Source organism: Medicago truncatula, chromosome 8, assembly GCF_003473485.1.
Source record: "Medicago truncatula cultivar Jemalong A17 chromosome 8, MtrunA17r5.0-ANR, whole genome shotgun sequence".
Taxonomy (NCBI): domain Eukaryota; kingdom Viridiplantae; phylum Streptophyta; class Magnoliopsida; order Fabales; family Fabaceae; genus Medicago; species Medicago truncatula.
This window is the reverse complement of record NC_053049.1, coordinates 8,822,982-8,837,210: the sequence shown is the minus strand read 5'-3', so window position 1 is coordinate 8,837,210 and position 14,229 is coordinate 8,822,982. Positions and strand designations below refer to the sequence as shown.

General features: G+C 31.6%; 1 protein-coding gene and 1 pseudogene across 1 annotated transcript; one reads left to right on the top strand and one right to left on the bottom strand.

Moving 5' to 3' along the window:
* Window positions 1-1,022: 1,022 nt before the first annotated feature.
* Window positions 1,023-3,289, top strand: LOC25500606 (protein CURVATURE THYLAKOID 1B, chloroplastic). Its single transcript, XM_013589083.2, has 6 exons — window positions 1,023-1,398; window positions 1,649-1,752; window positions 1,857-1,943; window positions 2,045-2,107; window positions 2,873-2,910; window positions 3,030-3,289. Exons 1-6 carry the CDS (start codon window positions 1,236-1,238, stop codon window positions 3,085-3,087), a joined length of 513 nt encoding a protein of 170 aa, XP_013444537.1. The 5' UTR covers window positions 1,023-1,235; the 3' UTR covers window positions 3,088-3,289.
* Window positions 3,290-8,678: 5,389 nt separating this feature from the next.
* Window positions 8,679-13,112, bottom strand: LOC25500604 (anthranilate N-methyltransferase-like; annotated as a pseudogene).
* Between the last annotated feature and the right edge of the window lie 1,117 nt (window positions 13,113-14,229).

The following is a 14,229-nucleotide window of genomic DNA, read 5'->3' as shown; positions in this document are numbered from 1 at the left end:
GTTAATTGTCGTAAATTGAGTAGCAATTAAATAATTTAGATGCGGATTACTAATGAGTGATGGACAAATGATTCGAAGACCTAATCTTTTCTCTAAATATATTTCAAAACCAATTTTATTCTTTAGTCATTTATTTATTATTGCAAGAAAACCATTTTTCCTTTGGCAACCAGGGTCGTCCCTTGGGGATCCAAACAACTCTATAGAGACGAGTCTCCAAAATTTTGAAAGTCAAAATATTTATTTTTATATATAATGCAAGTTAAAAAGGAATATATACATATGACGTGGGAACTAAAAATATTTTGTAGGCGCTGCCCGAAGGTTGTGTTTTTTGTTGGTACTCCTTAGGTCAGAGGTTCAACTTCCAAGAAATCCATTTTTTTTTCTTCATACAGTTGTTCTTCTAATTTTTTGTCCATACAATAACAAAGCTCATCCAACAACAAACATTATAATTGTTTCATTAAAAAAATCATTCTTTAAAAAAAATATTATAAACTTTTTTTTTCCTCTGTACTAACTAAGGAAAATATCAATGCCAGATATTGACTCCTTCAAAAAAAAAATGCAAGATATTGATAAAGATGTTCGTTTGTATTTTTATATTATTCATTATAATTTTATTTTTTTTATGAGTTACATGACTATATTTTATGTTTATGGATGCTATTTTCGATTAAATAAAAGATTGTTCTTTGTAATTTTTTTATTTTATTAAGGGTCTATTTTACTATATGAACCGGGTCTCCAATTTCATAGAAATGACTTTGATAACAACCCTCCATTTTCAAACAATCCCGAATGTTGATGAAATTGCAAGTAGAGATCATAACAATCCTCGTAGATACAAATTAAATTATTACTTCGGTATAAATTAATAAACTTGCTAAAATTGTATTTGTTTTGATTTCAAAAATCCAAACAGGATCCTCCAATCTCATGAAATACCATAAAAGCCCTATCCTTTATCCATATCATCCCATTATCAATTGATCAAAAAATTAATAATATCATAACATTATCCAGATGCAAAAGAAAGAAAAAAAAAAAAGAGTGGTTCTGCTTCACTTCAATTTGTAGGAACAGGATTTCCACATTCATTTGCAAATTATCAAAGCACAATTGAGACTAATACATTAGAAACAAAAGAAACATATTAATAACTTAAGCTATATTTTAACTGGGAAAAAAAAATATATTTTAGTTTGAAAAGTGTTCAATAATTATTAACAATGGCCTTAATCTCATCTTCTCTCACTATATCCTTTTCATCTAACCACTTTGATTGCAAGGCTTCTTTTCAATCATCAACTTCTTCTCCACAGTGTGTGAGCCTTTCCTCACTTCCATCACTCCCTTTGTTGTCTCAGAATCATGCACTGAAGACCACTCATCGTAAGTGTAGTCGAAATATCAAGCATTCACGCGGTCGGTCAATCATAACCATTGATGAAGATTAGACGGTTCATATTTCAAGTAGTTTTTAAATTTTAAATTCAACGTACCGAGCTTAAAATATGAACCGTCTAATCTTCATTCGACGATTCAATCTCCAAATTACCTCCATCTATATTGCTTACTTCTTCTAGGGCTTGATATTACCTAGGAATGAAGAAAGTTAATATTTATGTTTTATGTTTTTCAGATCGAAAGATTGCTCGTGATGTTATGGTAATGGCAACAGGAGATGCACCAACAGAAGTTGACTCAACTGAACTACCTGAGTTTGTTAAGAATCTTCAAGAAGCTGTATGATTCATAGGTTGTTAGAAATTGTAATGGAGTTTTTTTTTTCCTTTCTTAATGTTTATTAATGACCTAGAATTATGTTATTTATTTTGTTGGCATCATAGTGGGACAAATATGATGATAGATATGCAGTGAGTTCATTGGTTGTAGCTAGTGTATTTGCACTATGGAGCTTAACTGGTTTGATCTCGGTATAAGTTATTTAAATGCTAATTTTATTTGCATTATTTGATTATCAATTTATTAGATACAGATGATAAATGTCATAAGCAATTACTTTCACTTGTAACAGGCAATTGATAGGCTTCCTTTGATTCCTGGAGTTCTTGAGTTAATAGGAATTGGTTACACTGGGGTAAGTCAAATTAATACACTTAGATTTAAATATATGATTGATCCCTACAAATATCGCGTATTTGGTTTTTAATCCTTGTATTTTTTTTTTTGTTTTGAAATACATCATTGCAAAAAAATTGTTTTTTAAAATGATCCCCGGGTTCATTTAAGCTAATAGGTGGCAGTCTGATGCTTACGTTACACATGCTAAAAAAAGTAAAAAATATCTTAAACTTAATTTAAAAAATAAATAAATAAATAGATTTTTTCATATGCCCATTGATGGTCAGGCCTTATACACCATTTAAGGCAGGACTTGGATTTTTTTTGATACACCCCCCTTCATGTCAAATACTGTTGTGCTTGGTGCATTGACATATAGATAGGGGATGACCTTATAGAAGATAGGGGATGACCTTATAGATAGAGTCCGATATTGTAATAAATTTTTATATTTAGACATAACTCATCCTTATAAATGATTTTAAAAATGAGAGGTGTCATTCTTTATAAACTCATCTTAAGTCTTATATCTATTCGATGTGACACTTAGTTTTTTCCCAATAATTTCTACAATTTTCTTTTTATTATATGACGATGACGATTCAATTTTGGAAACATAGCAGCCTTGTAATCCTAACTACCATCTTAAGAAAGCCATTTGATTTTATGACAAAATACATATATACTAGTAAAAACAAAATATATAGGAGGTATTATTCATCTTTGGATATATTCATCTATAAGAAAACCTAGTATTCATCTTCTATATTTCACCTTGCAGTGGTTTGCATACAAGAACGTAGTTTTCAAGCCAGAAAGGTATGCACTATTTGTTATGAATAACTTCACTATAATTTTATCACAATGGATGATTTGTGTTTCAGCAAGTTTCCCTTAAATAGTACCTGTGTCTCTAAACATGTTCAATGGAATAACAGGGAAGAACTTATACAGAAAGTAAAGGAAACAATTACTGCAATAATTGGGAGCAATTAAAAGAATTGGACATTCTAAGATGCTGTTAACATGATAGAGTTCTATCTTGCAGCACTCTATTGAAGATTTCATCAGCATTCATTTTGTAGCCATAAGCTTTTTGACCAAACCTTATCCCATGTAATTTATTATTTTCTTGCAAAATAATTGTATCTTCTTATAAATATTAATCCAATTTAAAACAATCTTATTTTCTCACTCATCTTTTGAGCATAAGGACAACCGTAACCTTATCCCATGTCCCTATGGATGAATTCCAACTCAAGACATTAATTAAGCTAGAAGAGACATGCGCTATCTTATTTAAACGCTCTTGGGTATTGCAATATATGATGATGTTAAAACTTCATTTATAACCACGTAATGAGATCTAACAAATGACGAATTGTTTGGAAGAACCAAAATTTGATTATGTGTGGAACAATTTTTGAACAAACTATAATTACAACACAGCCAAACTCCATGCTACAGGGGCATCTTATCCTTAGAAACCGGATGGTAAAAAAAAATTGCATCTCTGATTTGGAAGACTCGTAATAATTTGCACTTTCGAAATAAGAAGCTTAATGCTGTTTTTTATTTTTGATCAACATTATGTTTGGTAGTGGCTCAAGTAAAGATTAAAGATTTTGATTAATAATCTCAATCCTTGGTGGAACAAATCCTTTGAAGTACCTTGGGTATATTTTCTTTTTTGAACAAGCAAAAATGAAACTTATATTAACAACCAAAATCCCTTCTTCTGTATAAGGCGTGCTAAAAGAGAGTGCCTTGGGTATATTAATCATATTCTTTAGTGCAATGATCCATAAACTATCATAACATAGTTTTAAACTCATGAAATTAAAGTTATTTAACTAAATGAGTTTCTTCACTATTTTTTTATACTATACCTAAAATTGTCTTTGCTTTGATAGCTTGTTGGTCAAGTAACTAAGGTCTATGATGCTCATCTTCTTCGTTGTTAAGTAAGCTAGCTTTCACTTCTTTGATATTATGTTTTAACATTGAGTATCAAGAGTTTATCAAAGTCAGAGCTAGCCAGACTTGATCATAGATCATAGCACTGACATGAAAACTTCCATATTATCCAACAACTAGATATTTATCCACAATAGAGCTCCCCTGTTTGGATGCTTAAATGGGTTCTACATGTACATATAATTCATTTTTTAATTTTTTAATGTCATACCTTATAAACACCCAATTCCTCCACAACCCAGCACCACAACAAAATTTACTAATAGGTCCCACTAATATCTCTTTTTTTTTGTTACATTTCTAAAACACTCATTTATTTTACTAGAAAATATTAAACGAAATTTACACAAAAAAATAAAGAGAGAGAAGGTCTTTATATAGGCACCCTTTTCTATCAGCACCAATAAATATTACTCCATAATGGAGATGTCTATTTAACTCGGTGCTATATAGGCGAAGCACCCACCATTATGGATGGTCTTATGATGGCAACACGAGTTGAAATCGCACCTAGGGTATAAATTAACCCTAGACTAATCGACTATGATCCATTGGAAAATATTCAAATTAATTAATAGGTTAAATGGTGTGTACCCTCTGTCATATGTAAAAAAAAAAAAAAAAAAACTTTGGATTCTAACCTTCTAATACGATAATTCTTTAGTTTTGGATGTTCATCATGACATTAAATTTCAAAATTTAAGGTACTTCCGCCTCATGTAATTCGAACAAATTTTGGTTTATCCCATGCTATATCATATATTTTGTTTGCTTCAAATTTACGAAGGTCAAAAACCAAATAATCTTCAAATTACAAGGTTAGAATTTAAAGTTTTTTTTACACGTAAACACCATTCAACCCTCAAGTAATCTTCAACTAATTAAAAAAAAGACATCATGTCAAAAAGAAAATCTAGGATATGAATTACCTCCATATTATGTCAAATAGTTGACAAAAATCTGATTCCATAAATGAAAAGGATATGCACACATGTTCCTATGAATTGTATAAATCTGGTGGTGCGACATTTGGATCGTGTATGAGTATTGATATGCACAAGTTCCTATATGAGTATTTATAGGTGTCTTGTGACCCTACAAACAATGGTCGGAGAAAACTTCAACGATTTTACGGTGGTCGTTGGTTGAGCTTTAACGGTCAGTTACCTCCAACCGAGAGGCGGAGCCACGGGGTGTAATGGCCTCCTCGAAGTTTTAAAAAAAAAATCATTTTCAATAAGAGTTTAATTGTGGTGGGTTGACAGTCAAAAACAGTTTTGCACACACAACCAATCAAAACATTCTAAATTGTCACATCAATGATTTTAAAATCAAAATATTCAATGAAAACTACTGAAAGAATAGAATTCAACTTAAACATAATTTGAGTTTGAATACATGGTAAAATAAAAATATTTGATCTTTAATTTCCATGGGAATGTGTTTTGTCTTAAATAGAATCAATATTGATTTCAATTGCAAAACAAAGAATTTGTTCGAAACTATGAACATTTAGGGTTCAAACCTGTCATTTGTTCACCCCTTAATTGCTTGGAAGAATCTCCTGCACTTGTGTCTATTGTTTACTTAATTTTTGGTCTCTCTTTCTCACACATGAATCTAGTCGAAGCATGTCTCTTTTAGGCTTTATCCATATTTTAAACTTATTAACTAAACATTCAAACCCCCACGTACTAATTTAGTATCACAAACCGTTGCTCCTCTGATAACCATTGTCTTGTCCTCTTTTCTCTCCCAAACATATTAAATCTACCACCATTCCTATCGAAAAGAAAGTCAAAATAGACAAACCAATAAAACAAATTGCAAAGTTACACATGTGATATTTAACTTAATTTTATATGAAGATTTGGTCATTTTTTTACGACATTTTTGTCCGTTTAGTTTGTTTGCATATGTATATATATTGCATCATTGCCAGAATCACCATCTCTAGATACATATATATGAACGACCATGAAGTATGATTTTCTTAAGTCCAAAAGGCACACTCTTAAGTCAAAAAGTCTTTGGTGGTTGATTTAGTTGTTTAAGTTATCTATTTTCTTCCCCATGCACAAACTTTGTGAGTTACAATATAGGGAGCTAAATATAAATGTTTTTTTTTTTACATGGCATTGATCCATTGGTCAACATATATTCAAATAAACACATACTAGTACATGCTAGTGGAAGAGGAAATACGGGGGACCTAAGTTCGAACCTAAAAGTTTACGTAAATTGGTGTGTTATTGTTGTGTGGTAAATTGGTCGTACAAGAAGTATTTTAGCGCATAATAAGTATCAAGTGATGTGAAACAAAACCAGCCTTAGGTATCAACGATCAAGTGCCAAGTATTTATGAAATCAACTACTAATTGAACTCACACAATTAAAACTCTTAAAAATCGTGGTTGAATCTAACATAATCCCACAAATGCGGTTTGTAGGTGAAGAGTGTCCCCACTTATAAACACATGGACATGGTCATGCCATATTTTGTCTGATTTGAGACTCTTTAACACACCCCCTCACGACCAACACTATTGGGTTTGGTTCATAGATATAAATGGCGGAAGGTACGCGACAGCGGAAAACTGATAGTAGGTGGCTCAATAAATTTTGATGAGACTTTGATATCATCTTAGAAATCGTAGTTGGACGTAACACAACAACACAAAATCAGCTTGTGAGGATGAGTTAGCCCAATATTTCAACATATTGTTAGAGTGTTGAACCTTTGTTGTCCCTTCTATTTGTGATTGATGGATCTGCTTCCAATGTAATTTTGCTTGAGCTATTTGGTGGAGGAATATGTGTGATTGGATTTGTTGCCTCATTTTTGTAGCACAATTTTGAGGGCACTAGGAAGCGACAGAAAGAAATAAAAAAGATTAATTTGTTGTTGTCATGTGTCTTTGAAAGAATATGACAGGATTTTATTTTAAGATGGGATAGTTGAAACCGCTTTGAGATTGGTCTAGCGGTTGATTTGTGATATTGAAGTGTGTTTATTTTAAGGTTTTAGATTCGATTCCCTTGACATCAATTTTGGTAGGCTAAGTTTATAGCATACTTTGACATTAAATGAGACCCTCACAAATAAACGGTGGAATTAGACCCCTAAGATTAATTGTCTATTGGACAAGATACCGGGTTTTAAAAGAAATGGGATAGTTGAACGTGTAGCAGTGTAGGTGTGTCTTTGATTTGATAGGCTTAAAAAACAGAGAATTTGATTGAAAAAATTGTTTTTTTATTTAAAATTGGTCATGAGAATGATAAAGCTCGTATCAAGAGTTTGAATAAAAAATGAATATTTGCATCTCATATTTTTTGGTAGTGAATAAGCTGCATTTTTGGCATCTCATAAACCATGACACAACTTTTCCTCAAAAATATCAAAATATCCTTTTTTGCATCTCTTATGTTTTGTGAATCAAACACACATATGAAAACATTAATCTTGTCAAATTCAAACTAAAAACAATCAATATTTAAAGATCATATTTTATTGTTCAGACATGGGGCGTTTCGATAAAGCAGGTAGTGCGCGTCAAAGATGTACACCGTTGAGAGGAGTAGATGTGGATGTTGGAGTTATAGACGTTGTAGTGAAAAGTGTCTATGTTGGAACATAGGTTGGAAAATCATAAGTTGGAAGACTTAATACCAAAGACTTGGGACTTAGAACTAGTGTAATGTAAATTTAAAAAGTGAAAATCCACATTGAAGAGATCAGACAAATTGGTAATGTTTATATAGTTTCGGAGGGTCCTCCATTGGGGTACCCATTTTGGTGAACGGTCACACGCGCGATGATGCCGCCGCCGCCTGTCTATCCAAGCAGACATGGGCTTAGGCTAAATGGTATTTATTTTTTAATATCGATAAATAATTAATTTTAACATTCTTTGCGCGTGCATTTTTCGTGTCTAACTGCTTCAAATACTTCCTCAATTTTTTTTGGTTCCTTCACGTCTAGGAGTTCCTCCCCATGTTTTGCTGAACCATTTTGTTACCTGAGCTGGTACGTTTCATGCTTCTTCCCCAAGTCTCGCTCAGATTAGTTACAAAATCTCTTTATAGATAAAGGAATCGTTCAGTTCATTCGGAACACCACAAAGTCTTATGAGTTATCGAAACTTTTCCTCTCTTCTCTCCCTCGAGCTATGGAGTTATCGAGTTGTTCTTTTCCTCTTCTTTTCTTCTTTCCGTTAGATTTGAGGGTGTAATTCTATTTCTATATTTGAGTGGCATTAATAGTCATATTTGAAGATATAATTCTATAACAGTTTCCTACATTGCATTAGTAAACTGCAACAATAACCTGAGTTGTTTTATACAACTTAGGACCAAATATAAAGAAAATAGAAAAACACACATTGTAAGAAGACACCAATCACTATAAGGAACACACCAATCATTGTAAAGGTTCCAATACATAAAATACATTTTAAAGAGTAAGGAAATATCAACCAAGATAAAACAATACTTATTGTTTTCCCTTGCTAAGTCCCAATTTCAAATCAGATAAACAATTATTTATACACTATCAAGCATAGACATTCTTCGAATTAGCCGTGTCCTGGCGACACCGACACATATAATTACACTGAATTATGTGATTTGCTTCGTAGTTACACACAAATTTAGTTGATGCTAATAAATTATACAGGAAATAATGTACAATATGATGCTTATAATGCAACAACAATTCATAGAGAATAGAACAACATGCAAATGTTGTATTGGTACTTGATGAAGATGTCTACTTGAAGAATTCCACAACCCAAAAACCAGAGAGATAGCATGCAAATTTGATGCCACTAAATCCAGATTCTAATGCCAATTTCATGAACTCATCTTTGGTTCGTTCTTTACCACCTGGATTTTGAGCCATCATCAAGAGGTCAGCCTGGAAACCAGTTTTGGCTACAATTGTACTCTCAGGAAATACAGGAAGAATTGAGTCCACAACAATCACTTTTCCATCATTAGGAATAGCTTTATGACAATTCTTCAATAACTTCAAACATTGTTCATCACTCCAGTCATGAAGTATCCACTAATAGTGCACAAATTAAGGAACAAAGTTAGCATATAATTTGATTGCTGTAGAAAGATTTGATTCCTTAATTGATGACAACTTGAACTTAATTATTACACTTGATAGTAGATAAAAATATTTTCATACATCGAAATATAAGGATTGAAAAATAAAAGTTAGCGAGTGAAATGAATAGCCATCATATGCGATCCCCTCAACATAGCCTACATAAGACTAACTGATTGAATTCGAGTAGTTAATGTGTTTCACTAAAAGATGAATCGTTTGAAAGAACTATTAAATGTTAAAGAAAAATTAAATAGATTATTAATATAAAAGCTTGAATTCACCTTCAAAAATATGACATCTCCATCAGGAACACTCTCAAACATATCTCCTCCCACATGTGTCACACCTGCAACATCAATATAAGAAGTTTTCAATGATTGGCAAAAGCCTATGCATCTTTATTTCCATCACTATTTGCAACCAATTTGTTAAATGTTAAAGAAAATATACCGTCATAGGAAGGTGCATGTTCTAGGACGTGAGGCAAGTCAAAATTAACACCATGTATATGAGGATATTTAGAAGTAATTAGCTTAAGATTGATCCCAAGACCACCACCAACATCAACAAGTTTATTGATGTGTTCAAAACCTTCATAGATTTCAAGAACCCTCTTCATGACTATAGTTGTACAATTGGCCATAGCATTGTTGAAAACATCATTAAACCTTGGATCCACAATTGGATATTCAAATGCATGCATGCCATAAACCCTATTGAATGGTATGCCTCCTTCCATAATTGCACCTTTCATTTCGGTCCTTTATTAAGTCAATTTAAATAATTTGTCATTATGAATTTTATTAAAAGACAAACACACACACACCTTAAGCTAAATATATCAAATAAAAATCATAAGCTTTATTGCATTTTAAGTCCAACCACGATCATCCACAATAGAGCACCCCATATTGGGTGCTTAAGTGGGTCTCCTATGTCCACATCACCCATTGTACGGTAATACTTAATAAACACCGATTTTCTCCAACCTAGCACCTCAAAAAAATTATTAAATAGGCCCCACCAATAACTCTATATCATTACGTTTTTTTACAAAATTTATTCATTTTACTAAGATTTATTAAATGGGACCCATGAAAAATGAATAGAGAGAGAGAGAGGGTGCTTCCATAGCCACCCTCCTCCATAAGCACCCATATGTTATACTCCACAATGGAAGTGCCTATTTAATGTGGTGCTAAATAGGTAAAGCACCCACCATTGTGGATGGTCTAAGAGTTGGATGATTTTAATAAATACACTTTTAATTGATCTATTTCAATCGATAATTTTTCAAATTGCTTGAATTTTTCTTCATTTTTTTTTAAAAAGCCAAAATAGAATATATAATAAACAACACTAGACTCTAAAGCATAAGGTGTGGCAAAACGCCTAGGCACAAAAGAGTTCAACAATCCTGTACATGCCACGAAGGCGCAAAAATCACAAATAAAACAAAGAACAACAAGCTATAAAATTGAGTTTAAGCAGGTTAAAGGACTCCGCCGCCACTCTTGATAGTCAAAATCAAAATTAACGTATTTCGATTTCAACCACCAAAATGACTTAAGCTTCACCCTTTCACCAAGCGCTTGCAAGTTGTCCTCGTTTAATTTTTCTTAATTGATCGGTTAACCTTTCCTAATGGAAGTTGTTGATGTGGTCGTCTTACTTAGATCAAATTGCCAACTCCATTAAAAATTAAATGCCACGCTATGACTTGAATCCGCTAGCTCCATTTACTACAAGGTTTTTAATTGGCTATGGATTTCAAACCCATTTCCTATCGTTGGGAGAGTCCGGGGGCACGAAGTCACAAAAGAGCCACTTCATCTCCATTTAAAACTTTGAGATATTAGGTCTATGAGTCACCTCTTATATGTGTGTGTGTGTGTGTGGATCAGTTAGAATGTCAATCCAATGTTGACACGTGGACAAGAAGTCCGCCGGATCAACGCATGTCACTTGGGCGAACACCCTAACCATGGTGCACACCACTCCATCTAAGCACGCCCATGTGCATCAAACACCGTACAAGTGTTTCTCAACTGCCTCCTGATGAAGCGTCGCACTTCATGGAGACGGTTATTCTCACAAACACCTATAAAAGGGTGACTTAGCTTCACCGACTTGAATTTTGAAGTGCTAACGAGCCTGTAGGAACCTTTCGTCCCACCGTACCGGAGTGCTTTCCATCAGTATTTTCCTTTTATAAACACAATTAAGTATTTGTTCGAAGGAAATAAATATAATCCCTAATTAATCTTTACAAATTACTCTCCTTTTCAACTTGTTCATAGAAAATAAAAATAAAAAACTCCCCAGCAACTATTTCACGATTCACAATTCAAATTAGATATATTTTCCTTAATACTAATTAGTATTTAGAATGAGTTGACGCTTCCATAGATTTTTTTTTTTTGAATTATCTATACATCCTTTTTAAAAATGCTTATTATTGATTTTATTCTTTTTGACAAGTATATTGATTGATCGTTGGACTTTTATGTTGCTAATATACTAGTTGTGAATTAAATTTGACCATGCCTTTAAATTTGAGTTAGACGTATTTTATAGATTTAATTTTGTTAGACATGTTTTTTTTTTTGTTGAAGATGTTTTTAGACATGATTTAATTTGTCAATTGATGGTAACAATTGAGTATTGTAAGGTTAGGCGTTGAAAAAAGAGGAAGTTGAACTAAAAATCTCATCACATGATTATTAATTTTTTTTATGGGATTATTATTAAGGTTTATCGAGTCAAAAGAAGGAAATCATTTGTTCAAAAAAAAAAAAGAGGGAAATCATAATCTTAATTAATATTGTGTAAATGATTAAGTAGACGAGATCACATGATTATTAATAAGAATTAAATCTAGTCCACTAAATTTAGATAAAATAGTGGGTGAGGATATGGAGTATTTATAGTTACTTTTAGAGTCAATATATCCCCCCGCCTATATACGGCGCATTTCGTTTGTATTTCTGTTTCACCGGTCTCTGTTCGTCTTGAGAAGGGATTTGATTTTTAATAAAATTTGCTGATTCGAAAAAAAGTTAAATATGTTTTTTGTCCCTATTTTAAAGTCAGCCCATGTGTAACTTTTTGTTTTTTTTTTTTAATAAAATTGTGAAATAAAATTCCCCAAAAAAATTAGAATTTTTTAACAAAATATAAATTAAATATGAATTTCTAACCACCAAAAATATAAAATTCATTTTTAATTCAAGTTTTGTTAAAAAAATCATAAAGGACAAAATTTAGGTGTTTTTTGTATGATTTTTAACTAAAAATACAATTTTTTTGTGTGGTTATAACAAGCTTTAGAAAAATGTGAATTTGAAAAAATCACGAGTAGTTTAGTTAAAAATCATACGAAAAACAACTAAGAAAATGCAGCTAAATTTTTTTCTATCATAAAAGGATTAAACTAACCAGCTTCCCAAAAAGACTTTGTCTAGAGTTAAGTTTAATGTTGGTTCAAACGACACACCACCAGCATCCATCACAAAGTACTTAGAGGCTGGCGCGAGGCTGTAGAGCCTCTGAGGCGATATATGCCCTTGTTGATCTTCAGATAGCGAGCAATATAACATAGAGTTACTAGACAATAATCTCAGAAGACGGTCCAACATTTCAGGTGCGTCCGGGTTCTTTGATCCAATCTAAGTTGAGATGTCATTTGCAGAGAGCATGACACCTTTCTTTGCTTTGGCTAAGATGTCGAAGATGCCAAGCTCAACTGCGGATCGGACGGTCAATGGAAGCATGATAGAAGAAATTAAGCTTAAGGCAAAAACTATGCCATCTTCTTCGTTTTGCACATCCTGTGTAAGGTTCGTGGCTTCACCATTAATGGATTCTAGTGGTGGAGACATAGTAGTATTGGAATAGTAAAGAAAAATAGAGAGCAACTATGTATACACAGAAGATATATTCTATTAACTGAAGTTGCTTGTGTAATGCAAGTGCTTAGGAGAACACGCATATATATAAAAAAGATCAAACTACATCAATCTAATATTAATACCGTTTTCTCTCAAAAAAAATAAATATTAATATCGTTTAATATCATTTTACTGGATTTATATTTTTAAAATTTAACAATTAAATTATAAATTTAAATTATGTAGATAATTCATATAAAATTTCATACAACTTCAAAATCATTTAATATATTATTGATATCCGCCAAAATTAACGATGTTCAACAAAGGACTTAAACCTTTAATCTTGATGGTTTCTAATAACTTATCAAATTATTTTAGTTTTACTTAAAAATATGTACAAAATGTAATGTTAGTATTTTTTTTTTTACTAAGTAGTCTAATAGCTAAAACTTATACTTTTTAATTTAAATGTTGAATAGTTAGATATCTCAGATTTGAACCTCAACTCCTGCATATATTATACCTTATCTTTACCAACTGAGATAAATTTACGATGACAAAATGTAATATTAGTATAACATTAAATCGGGCTATGTTTGATGTTGTTGCGTGACTACCTTTAGTAGAAATACAATAATAATGTGCACTTCATTACTCCCCGGTATTGTTTGTGACAAAATAAGTGTTAATGCACAATTATACCATTCTTTTGACATAGTATACAATATTGACCATATATTAACAAAAAAAAATAGGGTTAAATATGTTTTTGGTCCCCATAAATATGTCAATTTTTTGTTTTAGTCCCTCTAAAATTTTCCTTCAACTTTTAGTCCCTATAAAATTTTCAATCACTACTTTTGGTCCCTATTTTAAATTTAATTTTTGTATTTTTTAATGAAATTGTGCAGAAATGTGTAAAATATTCTAAAAGAATTTCCTAAAAAAAATTAGAATTTTTTAACAAAATAAAAATTAAATATGAATTTTTAACCGTAAATAATATAAAAATTCATATTAAATTCATGTTTTGTTAAAAAATTCTAAAAATTTTTTAGAGTAATTCTTATAATATTTCTAATTTTTCTGGAAAATTATATTAAAAAATATGAATTCTACATATGAGTTTACTTTAAAAGAGGGACCAAA

Coding starts and splice junctions, on each gene's coding strand:
- LOC25500606 (XM_013589083.2), top strand. CDS start 1,236: ATGGCCTTAATCTCATCTTCTCTCACTATATCCTTTTCATCTAACCAC. Junction 1,399..1,648: donor TGCACTGAAGACCACTCATC/GTAAGTGTAGTC, acceptor TATGTTTTTCAG/ATCGAAAGATTGCTCGTGAT. Junction 1,944..2,044: donor GCTTAACTGGTTTGATCTCG/GTATAAGTTATT, acceptor CACTTGTAACAG/GCAATTGATAGGCTTCCTTT.